The sequence below is a fragment of the Carassius gibelio genome, chromosome B23 (assembly GCF_023724105.1).
Source record: "Carassius gibelio isolate Cgi1373 ecotype wild population from Czech Republic chromosome B23, carGib1.2-hapl.c, whole genome shotgun sequence".
NCBI classification, from domain to species: Eukaryota; Metazoa; Chordata; class Actinopteri; order Cypriniformes; family Cyprinidae; genus Carassius; species Carassius gibelio.
Window position 1 is genome coordinate 8,297,076 of NC_068418.1, and position 19,557 is coordinate 8,316,632.

At 37.1% G+C, this 19,557-nt stretch overlaps 1 protein-coding gene and 1 long non-coding RNA gene across 2 annotated transcripts; both read left to right on the forward strand.

The window, feature by feature from the left end:
- The first annotated feature begins 10,251 nt into the window (after positions 1 to 10,251).
- Positions 10,252 to 12,771, forward strand: LOC128011534 (potassium voltage-gated channel subfamily A member 2-like). The gene has a single exon (XM_052594041.1). It carries the CDS (start codon positions 10,256 to 10,258, stop codon positions 12,092 to 12,094), a length of 1,839 nt encoding a protein of 612 aa, XP_052450001.1. The 5' UTR covers positions 10,252 to 10,255; the 3' UTR covers positions 12,095 to 12,771.
- Positions 12,772 to 12,940: 169 nt separating this feature from the next.
- LOC128011546 (uncharacterized) lies at positions 12,941 to 17,761 on the forward strand. The gene is made up of 2 exons (XR_008182584.1): positions 12,941 to 14,770; positions 17,326 to 17,761. It is a non-coding gene; the product is annotated as an uncharacterized LOC128011546 (long non-coding RNA).
- Positions 17,762 to 19,557: the final 1,796 nt, after the last annotated feature.

The window sequence follows — 19,557 nt, forward strand, 5'->3', positions numbered from 1 at the left end:
CATGTCCAAACAATGTGACATTAAAAACGGTTTACTGTGTTTAGTTTTGGCACTACACTGCGACTCAGAAAAAGTAGCTTGTTAATGCTTACAATATTATGAAAACAACTACCACAGCTACAGCTGCACTAATGTAGTTGCATCACTGCAGAAAAATTCCCAACAAAATATGCCTGAGAGTCTGTGATGAAGAGCAGACACTCACTAGATCTCATACTGAATTTAGGGAGCATTTGAGTTGTTTCAGGAGCTCCTTTTCTCCAGCTTTGCTCCACATACCTGACTAAACGTGGCATAAATACCTGAGATGTTACATCACATGAACAGAGCGCAGCACCATGTGGTGCAAATTTCAGTTCATTTGTCCAATCTCTTCAATCCTGCCGTCTCTTTCTCCTTCTATGTCTTCTCTTCACCTGGTTTGTTTATTGTTTTCTTGTGTGGAAACGGGCACTTGCTCCTTGCTATCAAAGATTCATTATATTGATGCCCAATGGCAGACAAACCACAATGGCTTTAGTAGTATTTATTTATTTATTGGCAGTTTAACAGTTGTAAACAAAAATTGTGAGACTGTCATCATCTCTGTGATGTAATTCTACACATTCTACAATCACTTTTCAACTAACATTGTATAAATCATACGATCTGTATACATAACTTACAATAAATTACCTAAAATACGTAATTTACTGACATTTACGTAATTAAGTTATGTGTAAATATACACAGCAAAACCACCACTGTGAGAGTTCATTTCCATACTATCCTGGTGTTTATATCATTCTTACTGCCCATAACACTGCCTCAGAGTTCAACATTTAACCCTCACGGAGTTAATCCGCCATCTCTCATCAATGTTGATCTAACTGTTCAGAGCAGGGGGCGTAAATTTCGTATAACAGTGGGGGTGACAATAAACATAAGATTTCTCAAGCAGACTTTTTGAAGGGGACACAAATAATCCAGCTCATATTGTACTTGTAAGGATATATATATATATATATATCCCAGGCTGGGTTGGAAGAGGTGGGCCAGAGCACGGTTCAGTTAGTGTAAACGCTAACCGGGTCATTCTTCATTTGTGGTGGCAAGTGTCCTTCTACTTTACAGTTGAAATAAACTTTAAATACCAATTAATCATAAAATGTTTGCAGTTTTGTATTCTGTAGGGTAAATACTATTTGTGCACTGTTACAGTTTTTGTTTTAAAATACATATTTAATTGAGTTTTATAGATTGCGTTTTTAACAAAATATGGATATTCCCGATAGGTATCATGGAATGTAATTGCAACAATATAAATGTTTTAATTTTGTCAGCTCCTGAAATGGGACATACCGTCGATATTACCAGAGCACACAGCATTTAGTAACTGTAAAACTCAGTGGATAGGATTATTGCATGAATGGAGCAAGAACAATGTAAGTGTCTAAAATACATGCACACAGTTCCGTTGAATGGTATATTATGGAATACGAATGATTGGTTATCGTCAAGCAGTGTAAAAAATAAAGCCTGTCAATTAGATAAAAGTCAAAAGGTGTTCTTTTTTTTTTTTGTCCCCCTCATTTCTGAAACGATGGCTACTCTTCAGTGTGTGCAGGACAGAAAAACAATACATGAGTTTTCTTGTGCTTGAATGGGTTAAAATTATAATAAAATGCGCACAAAGCAATCAATAAGAAGAATCAAAATTTTAATTTTATAATAACTAGACAATTCCTGAGCTTAAGCATCCTATTCCTGAATTTGGAATAGATTTTGGATTCCCAAGCCAAGGTATGGGTTAACATGTTAAATAAAATGCTCTTTTTTTCCCCTTTTTTGTGCTACGGAAATTTGCCCACACGTCCTTGTGTTCTTTAGTCTGTTGATTTTCATTCTAAGTATTAAGCTAACAAGGAAATATTTTGCAATAAGATATCTAAGATTTTTTTCTTCTTTATTTTCTCTTTTTTTTTATACCTTATTGGAATTGAAATTAGGAATTGACAAGAACTGGAATCATTAAAATTCAATCATTGTCCAACTTTACTCACACTCCACATTATTTTTAACTGGTTTTAACTTGGCTTTCTTTTCTTGCTTTTGTCCTTCTTAAAAACAACCACATAATCCTGAAAGTACTTTTCAAAATTAGATAAGAAACAGTTGCTCATGGCAAAAAGGATTGATCGTATGTTTGCTTTACAAAGCGTCAAATATGACAATTTATGAGACTAATATCATGTTTTGCTCCAAAATCACATCAATCGTGTCTGAAACAGTTAGCTCCTGTAGTTCCAAGTTGCTTCTTACAGTGAGACAAAATATTTTTTTGATAAAATTCTATATTGTAATACAAGCTAAGTAAATTAGCATTGAATTGCACTTGTGGGATTATTGTTTTCCACGTTTCATCAGTCAAAGCATCTCTATCTGTAAGTTATTCAGCTGTAGTGATATCTGATGCATTTGGTTGGGTTAATCCTGCTTCATAATGCTCACATCGTCTCATTTTGGGTAAAAATAGAAAAATAATACTAAAGTACTTTGTAACGCAGTAACTTGAGTAGTTTTTCAGCAAACTTGATTTTTACTATTTAATCATATTATTTTTCAGTACTTTTACTCGAACCCAAGTTAATTGTTCCTTAAGTAGTAATACTTTTACCTATAAGTACAATTTCTTAGTACCCTTTCCACCACTGCTAAAAACAGGCATAAAGTCAATACACAAGATAGTTGGTCCAAACAGTACAAGGCAGAGAACTTCAAAAGTATGACAGAGAAAGGCAAGGAAAGGATCAAAACCATGACAGAATAACCAGAATGCTAGAACTAAGAACAGCAGTGTTACATTCACAAGACTAAGCAATGAATGAGTGAAAATCCTGGCTTTGGTAGAGTGAGACTGATGAGGTAACAAGACACAGAAATAGAGAGACGTGACATTCAGCCAAGTATGGTGACCCATATTCAGAATTCGTGCTCTGCATTTAACCCATCCAAAGTGCACACACACACTGTGAACACACACACGGAGCAGTGGTCAGCCCTTTATGCAGGGGGCCCGGGGAGCAATTGGGGGCTCGATGACTTGCTCAAGGGCATCTAAGTCATGGTATTGCTGGCCCAAGATTCAAACCCACAACCCTAGGGTTAGGAGTCAAACCCTCTAACCACTAGCCCATGACTTCAGGTGAATGCAATCAAAGATCAAGAGTCCAGGCTAAGGATTCACACAAATTTACCATTTGCACAAATTTAGCAGGCTCTTCAAATATGCTTCGTTCTTTGTTAATGTTTTTCAAAGATTCGTTTTCGCTAATCGTGGATTCTGAAGTCATTGCCACAGATTTTGCTTACGTTTCGCAGTTTTTCATTTGGTGTTTTGACACAAACTTCTCGTGGGGGCGGGCTTAACAGTGGTCTACTCTGATTGGATAGTGAAAAAAAAAACGCATATTTGAAGAGCCTGTTAAATTTGTGTGACTGAGTTCATTCTTTTCATTTTCATTGTGTTTTTCTTCTTTTGTAATGGCATATTTTTGATAGTTTCTGAAAAGGTTACGTTCAGTTTTATAAAGTTTTGTTCATTTTTATTGAACCAAATGTAATTCCATAAAGGATTATAGGGAATGTAGTTTTAAGGGAGTGACAACTGTGTAAGGTAGAGTGCCCTCTGGAGGAGCTCATGGTCACTCCAGCCGGTGATGTAACAAATTATTACCATATACTGTAGACCTATGTAATTTAACTCATAAAAAATAGTTCTGTCAGGGGAAGCAAAGGAATGCCTCCTCAAATGTAATGAATATGACAACTGATGTAGTTAACTTGTTGCAATTAATTTACATATTAATATACAATATATCTCCCAAAACGCAAAGATTGATTTTACAAAGACTCCTGGCTTCAGTAAACAGGCCTCAGCAATGCTGGTTTTCTGTGACCCAAATCTGTGCGAAATGCGTCAGACAGAGCAAGACAAGCAGAAGAAAGCCAACTGCTAACTTCATCTATTTTTTTTCTGAGGATATCCAGAATTATTTTCTATTGAATATAGTATGTCACTTAAAACATATCTGGGTAATTTTTCATTTTTATTTAACAAGGGAACATTTCATATGATTTAAAAAGAGAGCAACGTAAAAAAAAAAAAAGTATGAATATGTGAATTCAGCAATGCAGTTTTGCAGTTATGGTTAACGCAGATAATTCAAAAGCACTGCAGATAACAGACCTTATGCATCTCAGAAATGAACCTGTTTAAAACACAGAATATAGCGCAGTGCACAAGGTAGCTTCATTTAGCGGGTTAATAAGACCTCGGATTCATCTATATTTAGTTGAGCCAGTGGAAACCCTGCTCAAAACCCCTGTGGCTGTCCCATCGCTCTTCTCTCAGCACAACACGATTGGCACTTTTTTATAGCACCATGGCCTGAATAACGAGATGAATTTAGAAGACAAAGTCTGCAGCATTGCTTGGATGTTACACGTTCTGCACATGCTTTTGCTTTGTTGTTGAAAAATGCAACTAAACATGGATTGTGTGTGTGTGTGTGTGTTTTCTTGCTTTACATAATTTAAATGTTAATAATGTCCTTTATCACTGTTCTAACACCGGATCTCTCCTTCTGCTTAAATAAGGTGTACAGGCACAATGGATAGCATGGTCTTCTGTCATGCAAATCAATTCAATAAGGAAACAGCTGCACGTAAACAGCATCAAAGTCCTTCCTGCACAATTAAGAATCTCTAAGCTGACCTGGGGTTATGTGCTGGTGTGTGTGTGTGTGCTTTCCACATTCAAACGCAGCATGCTGGTTGTGTGTGTGCATTAATGACGTAGTTTTATTTATTTGTTTTGTTTGCTTATATAATAATTTTTGTGAAATCATCTTTGTGCTATCATCTGAAAGCCATTCTTAACTGTAGCATTTGTTGTAATAAGACTTGCCTATTAATCATTACCAGGCCAATAATGACTTTTAAATTAATCAGTATAGCATTTGTTATGAAGAAACAACTGGCTGCACATTTAGAACCGGTCTATCTATTCGATCTATCCAACCCAAAAATCTATTCCCTCAACAGATTATATAATATCAATTCTAAAACAAGTTAGAGTACATTTTACAAAATAAATAAGCATACATTAAAACGTGATAAATTCTAGTAAAGGAGATCATGAGTAGTTATTAAAAACTAATAAAAAAATATGTTAGTGCTGGTTCAATATTGTTTTCTCCTCTTTTCATTAGTCTTTGTAGTCTATTTGCCTTGTTTAGATACTGTTCGACTTTCTCCGTAACATTTTAAAGTGGCTGTTTCTCTAAATAATGCAATCAGATCACATATTTGGCCAGGGGCGGACTGGCCATCTGGACGTTCTGGAGAAGTCCATCCGATGGCCGTCGCTCTGCTGGTTCATTAGACAAAGTGTCTGATTAAGTGACGTTGATGGCTTGCCTCTCTCACTAAACAAAGCATGTTGCCTATACTATAGCACTATTCATGGGTTTCAGTCACATGACTTTTTTGTTGCAGCTGCCATCTTTAGGACCTTGCGTAGCCTCTCCTTGGTGATCAGAAACACTTCACCAACAACGGGAAACAATAGTATTTACTTTAGGATTAGATCCTTATTTACTGTCAAGTGAACTTCTGACTACACTAAAGACTAGTGAAAACTTTTCTTAACTCTTCTTTTCTCTCAGATTCTGGGCCGAATCAAGCGGATCAGATGTGAGGCCATAACTCACCGACACTGCCTCATCCAAGCCGGTAATAATAATTAATATTTCATTAAAAACATTAACGTTACCTAGACAAAACATTTACGTTCATTTTAATTATATAGATTATAATACACAAATAAAATGACTAAACAAATCTATAAACAGCAATTTAAAAGTCCACTAAGTAACCCACTTGATCAAGCTAGCATGAGGAAGATGTATTTACAAAACAGTTTATATACAAAACAAACCATGCAATTACAGCAAAACAAAAACAGCAGTTATAAAATAAGTGTAGATAAAATATTTAACACATTTTGCAAAATTACCCAAGCTTTAACAGTACTTGAATGAATGAGGCATTTATATGCACACTTGGACTATATTTAATAAATAAAGGTTAAATCTTTACAAATTTAAAAGGTGTTTTGAAAAACACATTGGTAAAAGACAAAGTTTTGGAATTAAACATTTTGTACTTGGTAAAAAAAAAAAAATATATATATATATATATTATTACCTAACTGCTACTATGAATAATTTTTAAAGGTAATCAGAGAATACTGTTCTTGGTTGTTGCTCATTGTGCAGCATGTCTTTCCACATCTTAATCTAGTGAGTTCTTTGCTTGGGAGTTTTCATTTCTGCACCTGTAAAGAACACATAATGCACAAGTATTTATAAATATACAAACTAATAATAATTATAACACAAAAAACTGGTACTAAAAAAGTGTTTGAGGCCAGCCAATATAGACAAAAACACTACAAGATGTAAACTGTGTGCATGTGAACATGGTTTTAGTGTCAAAAGGTCACTTCTTTTCATATGAAAAGTTATATCTCATTTTTCAACCTTGTCAATATAAACTGCTTTACAGCTCCAATATTTCTATATAAGTTTTACCAGAAGAACAAATGCTTTCATAAAATTGTAAGATTCACATTTCTGCTGTTAAATCCTCCAGAATTGGCTCGCTTTACTTTCAAGTACCTGACCATAACCTCCATTTTGCTACTTTATTTTTCATTTTATCTTATTTTTATTTAAGCTGTCATCAACGCGTGATATCGATTGAGCTTAACTTAACTAAATCTGAAATATTCCTTTGAATTGTGCCGCATATTGAGAAAATTTATCATTACGCTTTTCCAAGTCATCAGAACCTTGAAATGGATAAAAAATAACATTGATGGAAGGAGGCGAACCACATCTACAGATCAGAGACATGAGGCTTAGCTCTTTTGACTTGTGCTGTCACACTTGCTGCTGTTCGCCATAATTTCACAGACAAACAGTCATTTAAATAGGAAAATTCCAATCCCTTTTCGCCAATGCTCATATTAATTTTTCACCAAATTTCACCAAAATGTTACTAATGTGACTTCTTAGAACACATTAGCAACCATAAAGCAATGCATGTGCTTGTGTTTTAAGTATGTAAGAGCATCCACGAGCATGTGTCGTATCTGCCTGGCAAATGCGTCAAGAATGACGTGTGAACGCAGAGTTTGAAAACAAGCCCAAGGACAGACTGCGCTTACACAAAAGACTCTCTGAAGGAGTAGGAGGACAGAACAGTGTAACTGGAGAACAGTTTGAAGAAGAATTCAATTACCTAACCATTACAAGAGCACTAATGAAGTCTCCTCAGATCTGCAGCTACTCACTAGACATGGACATCAACTCCACCCTGACACCTCAAACAAGGGTGGATGGCAAAATGCAGACGGGTGTTTGAGAACAGGTTGCTTCAGACGGTGTTCTTGTCGGTTATGATAAACACTTTACAAGAATGAGAATGAGTCAAACAACAAAGTTAAACATTGGAGCAAATATTTAAGGCTTACAGTTAAGAGTTCATATGAGCATAAGGATTAAAGCCACTGTTTGCACACATAACTGACATTTTACGTACCTGTCCTTTCAGTTTTACCTGAGTATTAAATTAATTAAAGGATTCAAACCTTTTACATAAATACACAATCTATTAAAAAGGGCTCTTGACTGAGGCAGACCTTCAAAACACAGCAGAATCAAATCAATATCACCAATTCATTACTTTTAGCTTTAAGGAAAACAGAAGAGAAGCTTTTTTTTGTTTGTTTTTAAAGATGTGCCAGTAAAAGTTTTGATGTCTTTGGACTGTAAATATCAATATGGTTTTGTTGTAGAAAACAAATCTCCAGCCAAACAGCCAGACTACAGAGAGCAGGCGGAAGAAGAGCTGCTTTTCTTCTAAATGTCCAGGGTAATGAGCTCTATTTTTTGTGTTAAAAGGAACAACCCCTTAGAGCTCGGAGAAGTGTGCGGATTCTGGGAAGCAGTCCAGTGAGTGAGAGGAAGACACAGAATCAAACAAACAAAGACTCTTTCTGCCTCCCTCATACTGACACATTTGGACCTGTGGGACTCTCACCTACTACTGAGTAGATAGATAGATAGATAGATAGATAGATAGATAGATAGATAGATAGATAGATAGATAGATAGATAGATAGATAGATAGATAGATAGAGAGATAGATAGATAGATAAATGGACAGACGGATGGATGGACGGACAGACGGACAGACAGACAGATAGACAGATAGATAGATAGACAGACAGATAGAGAGATAGACAGACAGATAGAGAGATAGAGACAAATAAATACAGACGGACGGACAGACGGATGGACAGATAGATAGATAGATAGATAGATAGATAGATAGATAGATAGATAGATAGATAGATAGATAGATAGATAGATAGATAGATAGATATATAGATAGATAGATAGATAGATAGATAGATAGATAGATAGATAGATAGATAGATAGATAGACTGTATGATTGTCTTTTTGTGTTGTGTACCAGAAAAAAATAAATGCATGCAGGTTTTGGAACAACATAAAGACGAGTAAATGAAGACAGAAAAGGTTTAATTGTTATTATTTTGATGGCCACAGCACTGACATTTTTAGAGTCATTAAATCAAAATAAGTAAAAAAAATAAAATAATAATAATAATAATTCAAAATTGCTTGAAAACAATGTCAGAATTATTACTCATGATTTCAGAAAAGCTCTTAAGCATACACTTTTATTTTATTTTACATTTTATGTTATATTTGAAATATTATGACTTTTGAATCACCTTGAATCTTGAATGAGTTTCAAGATATTCCATTTGACTATCTCCGTTGATTTTGCATTTTTGTTTTAAATACAGTAGGTCATAATATATTTATTAAAATAATTTACATTTTCTTTATTCCAATCAATGGCTTTTTAAAAATCGTCTAAATTTATTTTTGGATAACCTGATCGATCTGAACAAGATATGAGCATCATATCATTGACCCATAAATATATTTGAATTCTTTTATTTAAATTGATTTTATTTTAATTATATTATTTCTTTCTTTCTTTCTTTCTTTCTTTCTTTCTTTCTTTCTTTCTTTCTTTAAGATAATACAGTGTTAAAATGTGTTGATAACCTTAGGGGATCACTGAGATAGACGTGATATACTGGGATTAAATAAAGAGATTATAGGATGATTCTCCTGGTTTCAGAACTATGGACAGCGCCGATACATTATCCTGGCTTTTTGTCTCAGATCACGCGCAAGTTACAAACACGTTTTGGAAAGGGGTGAAAAAAAGCAGCATCACATTATCTTGCCTTGTAGCGTCCAAATTGATAACATTATCTGGTATAAAGCGTGAACAAACAATAAAACATAAAACAGATTTCTAAATCAACAACATATTTCTAAATCTGATTCTAATCAATTAGGCTGCTGTTTTTTGCCAACACCCGTCACACGTCAGAACAAACAATTATTATCAAAACTCCTCCTTTCCCTAAATTAACTAATGCAACATAACGGGTCTGCAACATCGAGAGTGTTTGCATAAAAGATGAAGTGCCTGCTGCGCTCCAAATGTCAATCAGAGTGACGTTGGTGCTCGTCCTTTCATCTTTATGAGGGTGGGGGCTCGCGCTCTCATTGACATGCTGAATGGAAGTCCGCGCCTTTGCTATACATACAATCCAAGCACATAAGAGAAAACCAATGCAGCATAAAGCCGTTTATTGATAACATTATAACAATATTTGCATATGGACAGGGTGCGAATTATGGGGGGAGATCTTACACAGCTAAAAGCTTTAAGATACTTAAGGAGGTTATGTCAAAACAAACCACTGGGGGATATAATCGTTGTAACGGGGTTGTTTCAGCAGGGTAATAAACACGAACAACTGGCTGATCAATCGATTTATTACAGATTTAGAAACCAAATTTTGACAGAAAACTTGATTATTTCTTTTAAAATTGTAAGAGGGCGCCAAAAAACAGTTGTTGCTCAAGATTAACTCCTTCTTTAAACTGCTTTAAAAGCTGACCTCGTTGAAAGCATGTACAGCTACTAATTCGGATTCCGCGTGTCCTACAGGTTGCATGGATGATTTCTAAGACATTAATCTCTCCGGTGGTGAACTATTAATTCATATGCTCCCTCATGCGCGTAATGAAATGAATGCAATATTTTCATTTTAGGTTGCACTTGCCGCCGATGCGCGTTATCCCACAGTCCTCCCATAATCGGTGGGCATCGGTGACGCGCGTCTGGGGTTCATGTTTATGTCTGTCAGGTTTCCGATTGGGCGCCGTGTGGATGTGTGATGAGCATCCGCGCACCGTGGGCGGGAACAGTCATGTTTATATACCACAGTACGCTTGCCGCGGGCGGGAGGAGCGGATCGAGTGCGAGAGGACGCGCGGCGCGGAGCTTGTGGAGGAGGCGCGGCTTCCACTGCCCCTCCGCCGAAACAGCTGTATGGACGACCACCTCAGCCTCCTCCACTCGCCACCGCCTTCCTCGAGCAAGCACCGGGGCAGCAACCTCGTGAACCACGGCTACACCGAAGACATCATGACAATTGTTGCATGCGACAACATGCTGGAGGAGTCGGCGGCGCTGCCCGGGCACCACTCTCAGGAGCGCTACGAGCCAGACCACGAGTGCTGCGAGAGAGTTGTCATCAATATCTCAGGCTTGCGCTTCGAGACGCAGCTCAAAACCCTGTCCCAGTTCCCCGAGACTTTACTTGGCGACCCCAAGAAGAGAATGCGCTACTTTGACCCCCTCAGAAACGAGTATTTCTTTGACAGGAATCGGCCGAGCTTCGATGCCATCTTGTATTATTACCAGTCTGGGGGGCGCATACGGAGACCCGTGAACGTTCCCATAGACATTTTCTCCGAGGAGATACGCTTCTACGAGCTCGGGGAGGAGGCCATGGAGAAATTTCGAGAAGATGAGGGCTTTATAAAGGATGAGGTGCGTCCGTTGCCCTCTAATGAGTTTCAGCGACAGGTGTGGCTGCTGTTTGAGTACCCGGAGAGCTCGGGTCCGGCCAGGGGCATCGCGATAGTCTCGGTGCTGGTCATTTTGATATCCATCGTCATCTTCTGTCTGGAAACGCTCCCCGAGTTCCGGGACGACAGGGACCCGACGACGGTCGCGCCGCTGGCGAACGGAACTCTCCCGTTCTTCACCAGTCCCTTCTCTGACCCGTTCTTCGTGGTGGAGACTCTGTGCATCATCTGGTTCTCCTTTGAGCTTCTCGTGCGTTTCTTCGCGTGCCCCAGCAAAGCCACGTTCTCCAAGAACATCATGAACATTATTGACATCGTGGCCATCATACCCTATTTCATCACTTTGGGGACCGAGCTCGCGGAGAGGCAAGGCAACGGCCAGCAGGCGATGTCCTTGGCCATTCTCCGGGTCATCAGACTGGTGCGCGTGTTTCGGATTTTCAAACTCTCGCGGCACTCCAAAGGGCTCCAGATTCTGGGGCAAACACTCAAAGCCAGCATGCGGGAGCTGGGCTTGCTGATCTTCTTTCTCTTCATCGGGGTCATCTTATTCTCGAGCGCTGTGTACTTCGCCGAGGCGGATGATCCCGACTCGGGCTTCAGCAGCATCCCTGATGCGTTCTGGTGGGCGGTGGTTACCATGACGACCGTGGGGTACGGCGACATGCACCCGGTCACCATAGGCGGCAAAATCGTCGGCTCCCTGTGTGCGATCGCGGGCGTGTTAACCATCGCTTTGCCAGTGCCAGTCATCGTGTCCAACTTCAACTACTTCTACCACCGAGAGACTGAGGGCGAGGAGCAGGCGCAGTACCTCCACGTCGGCAGCTGCCAGCCTCTGTCCTCCTCCGAGGAGCTGAAGAAGACCCGGAGCACGTCCTCGCTCAGCAAGTCGGAGTACATGGTCATCGAGGAGGGAGCCTTCAAGCAGCCCAACTTCCCCGCTGAGAACAACCAGAACTGCGTGAACATTAAAAAGATGTTCACAGACGTGTAGGCTGATGATGGCACGCTGTGGGTTCGTGTCATGACAGTCAAGTGCTGCTGAGTGTGTCGCCCTCCATTTCCACGACGCAGAGGAAATGGTTACGTGTTTAGTCTCATGCAGTGTTTATCACCTGTTTAATTTGAACCATTTTACTGTGAGGAGGAAGCCGCTATCGGGTTTCCATCAGTTTGCTGTCTTTAGGGTACGTTCATTCATATAGGAAATATGTGACATCCGTGTGGCAAGCCGCTTTAACATCTGTTCCTTAAAACTAACTAGTACCTGATATTATTTCACTAGTAATTTTGATTACAATTAAGTAATCCAGCACAGCTTTCAGTTGCTATTTTAACTATTTTCAGATATTTTATTTAATAACAAATGTACTGGTAATTTTTTGTCAGGATATTATTCTTTAATTTTTAAAGAAATTTCATTTAATCCTAAAACACAATGCAATACATTGTGAAATGAAAACACAATGCAATGTGTGTGTGTGTTTGTGTGTGTGTGTATTTATACACACACACACACACACACACACACATAATAATTCTTTAGTACATTAAAACAATATGTCATGCCATATTTTTACTGTTGGTAATTCCAAGAAACATGTTAAACATTATTTTTTTCAAGTAGAAAATCTTAAATAGTATTTTCTAAAAAAAAATGTAAATACATAATTTCCCTCCAAAATAAGTACTTTATTTTTGTGTATTTATAATAATAATAATAATAATAATAATTATTATTATTATTATTATTATTATTATTATTATTATTATTATTATCCACAGTGCAATAGTGATTATTTTATTGTTACTGGTAACACTTTTTTTTGTTATTGAATTGTGTTGGGTTATCAACTATTCACTTCCAACTAGTTACATTTTGTTTTTATAATTGTTTTTATTTTTATTTTTTATTGTACTTTATCTATGCATTAGCAATTATCTAATATATACAATGATGTAGTGTAAGACATATTACATAGGCCTACTGATGGAATATATATTTGTGCCTCGTAAAAAAGTACTAATATCTAACAAAGATGTACTAAACTGGAATAAATACCAGCAACAATTAGAAATATGGAAGTGAACAGTTAATTTCAGTACCACAAAACCACATACAATTCAATGACAAAAATATATTCCAGAAAGAAAAGGTAGGATATGGATTTAATCACAAACTGTTAGTAGGCTACTGATTTTATGATTGATCATGTTAGCTACAGCATTCGAGTCCACACCCATCCAACTAGAAGTGACAGCCTGGTGAATAATCTGCATTACAAGAAGAAAAGAAAAATCTTTAAAGGTTATTCATGATTACATATCGCTGCCAGGGTATCTTGTCTTTACAGTGCTTTGTCATATGGAGCTGTTTGGTAGATCGCGATCTATCTAATTTGTTTGTCTACACTGTAATTAAAATGTAATAAAGGCAGACCAGCGTATAACTCTAAACTGGCACATAACTTCATTTTGATGTGCAGTTAAACAAAGGCAGGACGCCGTAACTCAATTTGAGCGGTCCAAACAAAGTGAAAGAGAGGTAACTGCTGTTATACGGTGTTCTGCCTTGGTTTCTCTGGGACTTTTAGAAGTTACAGTTGAGATGTCCCATTATTTTCTTGGAGAAAAAAATAAATTAATTCAAGATACTTATACACATGGAAAAGGATGTATAAGAATGTTCCAAAAATATCAATAACTCATTTTCGACTAAAAACAGTCACAGTCTTTTGCCTTTGCATGGCAGTATAGCTCATGGGGAAATGTTAAAACGGCTTGCCACAAAGTCAATATTTTGTCAATGACAAGTAAATAGCTATTCTATTCAAATGCACTCATTGCATTGCATAGTCTACTTTGGCATTGCTGCAAACTTTGCCCAGTTTAAGGAGTTTTTACCAAAATTAGAGGTAGCCCATTTAAAGGCATTGTGTATTTTCTTCCATTATGGACAAGTGTCTCTCAGATAACATATCACTTGTTGGAATACGTGTCTTAAATGACTAATTTTGTGTGCTTCTATTGTGTATCGTCGTCTCGTCAAGAGCCTGTTCCATATCAACAACCAGTGAAGGATGCATAAGATGCTATATGTGAACTTATTCTCAGTTTGTGCTACTATTCCTGCATAGTTCAAAGATCTAAAATGGTTCTGATTCGAGCACAAATTCAGAGACTTACTAAACTCACTGAAGGGAGGGGAAAGATCAGAGACTGAAAACGCTTTCGACTGGATACTTCTAATCACGTTGGAGCTATGCAGTCTCCATAGCAACGATAGGTTCCTCAGTAACCCGCTTTTGTTGCCATGGCTTCTTTTTTTTTTTTTTTTTTTTGCCAGAATGTTTTGAAGTCTGGCTGAAGATTCACAGTGTTGCTGGATTTTGTAAACTGGTTAACATGGATTCACTCATCTAACCAGAGGGCCATAACAACAACAATACAACAGATATATTGTCCTGAACTATCTCCAGAAGACCCCAACTATTAATCCACACTCTGGGATAAAGTGCAATACATGTGTCCAGCAGGCACAGACTCAAGTGTATAATTAATGGATGTGATACACGGATCTTTCACAAGGGGATGCTGTATCTTCACCAAACGCTTCCCGCCATCTCTATTCTCTCACAGGATGGAAATCCCGCTTTGTCTTAAGTAAGAGGTGAATCCTACACCACATTCATTATTCTCAGTCATATTAATTCACACTCAATATTAGGTCATAAATATAACCTAATTATGACAAAATAATACTTAATACTTTTTGTTCGGTATGTGTTGGTTTCTACTGCTTGCATTAATTTAGTTTTGGCTGATTCCTCATTGTTTAATTTTTTCACGAACACTGGTGGTTTCCATTTTTAGCACTTTAAAGACATTTAAGATATGAGAAGCAAATCTGGTGATGTTGTTTGTTAGGTATGGTATTACACACTAAACAATTGCCTTTTAATTGCTGTTTTATCCAAGCATGTGCTGTAAGAGAGAACAAACTGCCCCACCTAAGATCACCTTGACTTGACATTGATTTGAAAAGTGTCAGTGATGTCACGACTATTGCAGTGCTGCCACCTTGTGGCTCAGAACAATACAGTGGCTTTTATTGCATCATGACAGTCCATTCTGAGCAACTGTCTAATTCTTAAATAACTGAAATCTATATAATCTGTTAAGTATCTCTAATGTACATTTTATTTTATTTTTTACATATCTTTAAATTCGTTTTAATTTTTAGATTTTCCATTTTCATTTTCATTTTAGTTCAGTTTTAAAAAGTTGTATTTGTTTTTGTTGTATAAAATTTATTAATATAATTGTTATTTCGGCTTACGTTTATTAAATCAATTTAAAAAAAAGGAATTGTTGCACACAACTAGCTTAAAATAAGTAAAAATTGTATAATAAGCCTTTTATAAGCATTTATTTTGGTTGATGCTTATTTTATTAATTTTATTTCAAGTAAGTAAACATTAATATCAATATTAATATGAATGAATATAAATATATTAATAACTATGGTAACCCTGCTTCCTAGGTGCATATGTGTGTCTGTGCAAGTGTGTGTGTAGTCTATATCATTATCAGATCTATTTATCTATCATTTTTATTTTACTTTTAGTTATTTTACATCAACTTAAACTAAAGAAAAGACAAGATATATTGCTAATATATATATACATACACACACACACACACACACAGTATACATAAATTAGAATAACTAGCAACTAAAAAAAAGAGAGTGAGAGAGAAATATTACCTAGGCAACTAGTTAACACTTAGTTAACCCAAGTAATTTTTTTATACTATAATATAAATTAATATAACTTTATAAGAACTATAATAACCCTGCTTCTTATGTATGCACAGGTATAAAACATGTATACATGTACTGTATAATTCAATATTAATATAAACACATTTTATATTAACATTTATATCACCAATGCCATTTTTATTAATGTTTATGCTATTTTCATTAATGGTGACTTATTTAAAGCTGCACTTGGCATGTGAATTGCTAATGAACTTCATGTGAAGACAACAAAAATCCCAGCTGAAAACAGCATAGCAAGTTGTTGCACTTGTTCTGATATCATGCCACTGATGTGTGGTATCATATTCAAATCTGTCATTCAGCCTGTAAAAGATGTCATATCTCTCATTGCTTCAGGCCCAGCTCACTTGTGATTGTCTTTTCAGTCGACTAGGCTGTTTTCCTGATTCAGCAGATGAAGTAATCTCAGGATGAAACAAACTGTGTGAATGTCATCAGATGAAGATATCAGACACGTTCTGTGCTAAAATGAAAAGAGACCCGAGAATACGATACAAGCTTGTGAGGCCCGGCTTCTAGATTTCATTGCGTTTCAATGCAGAGAGACATGCAAACAACCATCCATCTGATCTTCTGCAACATTGCGCATGTCATGGCAAGGAATCTAGGACAAGCTGTGTTTCTTGGGGAGCATTAGATAGCTCTTCTGCACGGCTGCATCCACAAGCAGCTCCTGTCTGGCTTCTCCTTGTCTTATGAGCCAATCTCATGCTGTCTGCACACACTTCCACTCTTCTCTGGACATTAGTGTGTCCTGTGTGACTCTTCTTTACTAGTTTAGCCTCAAAGCCATTTCTGGGCTTAAAAGGCTTTGCTGTTTTCGTCTTCCACGTTGCATAATAGACCTAAATGAGTCCTCCTCTTGGACCGCATTCAGGACAAGCGAGATCTACTTCCTGTTTCTGGGTCAGTTCGAACGACCGTGAAGAAATAATGCGCAGAGTTAGATTCACACTCCAGTACTGACACAGTTTTGATAGTTTGGTCAAATGTTGCCAAGCGAAATCTTATATATAGTGTTGTTTGTTACTTTCACTCATGCAAGTAGGACAGGTTTTCTGAATTTAACTCATTCATGGTCATTTGTGCTCCAGACATAAATGACACCTCAAACCGAGTGACTTGTTGACGAAAGCTTTACTGTTACAGCTCAGGCATCAGGATTCGTACCTAGAGAACAGTAAAAATCATGTAGATATACTGTACATTAAAAGAGGGTCAGTGTAACCACCTTAAACAATATAGTAAACATTTAAAGATGCCCTAAAAGCCACCCTAGCAATTGGTCATTTATTTATTTATTTATTTATTTTCCTAGTTAGTTTCACATTGGATCATTCATTAGTCTAATCCTGTTTTTTCCCCTTTCTTTTCCACAGCAGTGAGGAAGGAGACAGAGGCGGATGAAGATTTAAAGGAGTTTAATCTCTGGAGGCCGGATTGCCAAATGTAGGTGCTCGTGGACTGTTCCCTGCTCCTCCACACTTCTGGGAGGAGGTGCCTTCAAAAAACACCCCTCGTCCAGCCTCCGGGCACTGATTTCCCCCTGGCTAAACAGCCCCAGCGCACCACTTGCCTTTTCTGTGTCAGTATTCTGTCTCTTTACCAGAAGAAGATGGACTCCTGTGTTGATGTGCTGTTTCTGCTGCTAAATGTAAGACTCTAAACTCCACATAAGTGCTCCTACACACGCTCCCACCGCCGTAGCCCAGCAGTGTGGAGGGCTGTGCTAGTTATGCTAGCTCCATCAGTTGTCATGTGTCGTCAGGCTGTGATGTCGTCTGTGACGTTGCTGTATAAACTGATAGTCATAAACGTGTTGCCTCTGTCATTTTTGAGTGGCGTCGGTTACTTGTGTCTTTCTCTGGTCCCATCTGTTCATGTGTCACATGCCACATGGCCATTATTTACATGTGAAAACCTTTTCGTCATCATCACAAGAAGGTTGTTGTGTTGATGCAATGTCTGAAATATTGCATCAAGAGCAAGAGAGCAATGATGTACAAGAGGCCATGCTGTATTTTGAATTATGCTTATTTTTAGGGGCTGTTCTTTCACAAGAAACCTTGTTTGTTTTTATATATCTATTTTTTAACTGTTGGTCCCAAGTGGATGTCTTTGGGTCAAGTCTGGCTGGTAAATTTTTCGTAGATACTGTGATGCACCGCATGAAAGCCTTGCAACTTTATATCTCACAATAATTAATTTGAAACCCATAAAGATTATGGATATATCAAAATCACAACTTTGTATTTTATAATTGATGTTTTTCTTGTAAATGTGACTTTGTTTCTCATTATTTGGCATTATATCTTAATTTCTCACAGTGTGAATTTAAAACTTACAATGACTTTATGTCTTACAATCTGACTGCACAAATGTCAACTTATATATAAAAATGATATTGTTATTAATTCAAGGCACCATAGCAAATTTAGAGTCTCTAACTCAAACTCACTTTTCAAAAGTTGCAGAAAATGAACATTCAATTTTCCTCTGAATTCTTGGCTCACGCTGAGTTGAATGAACTCCAAAATTCAAAAACTGCAAAGTTTAGGTTTTTAGCTATTTTTAATTGTTCGTAAAACCTACTTTTTCGAACTCGTCCAAGGCCATGGCACTGATTGTCACAAAAATTGAACCAGATTATCTTTAGACCATGCTGGCAAAAAGTTATGGAACTCAAGATGATTCTTTCAACCGTTCTTGAATAACATGCGGAAGCATTCTACAAAAAGTAAGTAAAAATGCATGTGAGGCTATATTTCCGCAACGGGTAGACATGTTGAGACCAAACTTGGTGTGTGCTATAACAAGCATGAACTTAGACTACCTGCAGTGTCTAAGTACTGTGCCACCTAGTGGTCAGGAGATATGAAAAATTGATATTTTTGTAACGAGACAAAAATAGTCTCTTTAGATTTGATGCATCATGCCAAGTCAAATGATAACCAGTTTTCCCATGTCAGCCATTTTGGGCTTCGGCCATTTAGATTTTTTTTTCATAAAATGCTATAATTTACGAATACATTCACTTATTGTTACGAAACTTGGTAAGCATCTTTGACACCATGCCCTGATGATACTCAAAAAGTTTGAGTTCAGCACCACCTTCTGGTCAAAAGTTATATGAAATTTATAAAAATGCTAATAATAGGCCGATTTTCAATAAATTTGACTCGAATCATCATATGGATTTTGTATCAATATACGAAAACAGTTCTCTTTTAGCACGTCAACGAATTTGCTGGAAAGATGCCAAACTGCATCTGAGGGCTGTATCTCTGCAACGCTTTGATATATTTACATCAAACTATATATGTGCCATTGTCACCTCAAATTGATCATGACACATCAATTTGGTAACAGCGCCACCCATTGGTCAAGAGTAAGAAACCATTCATTAACTGTTAATTGTTAAATGTCCAAAAATGCTAATAACTTTTGATTGCATAATGAATCAAATTGTCCCGAGTTTGATTGTCTATTGTAATGAGACTGGTGTCAAAATATTCCCGTTGTGAAAATAATGTCGGGTCATGCCGATGATAAAGATACCAATTTTCCTTTAGACATTCCGAATTTCCTGTCCGCCACTTTAATGTATGTTA

Bases quoted from the DNA above. Each gene is read 5' to 3' on its own strand.
- LOC128011534 (XM_052594041.1), top strand. From the start codon at position 10,256: ATGCAATATTTTCATTTTAGGTTGCACTTGCCGCCGATGCGCGTTATC.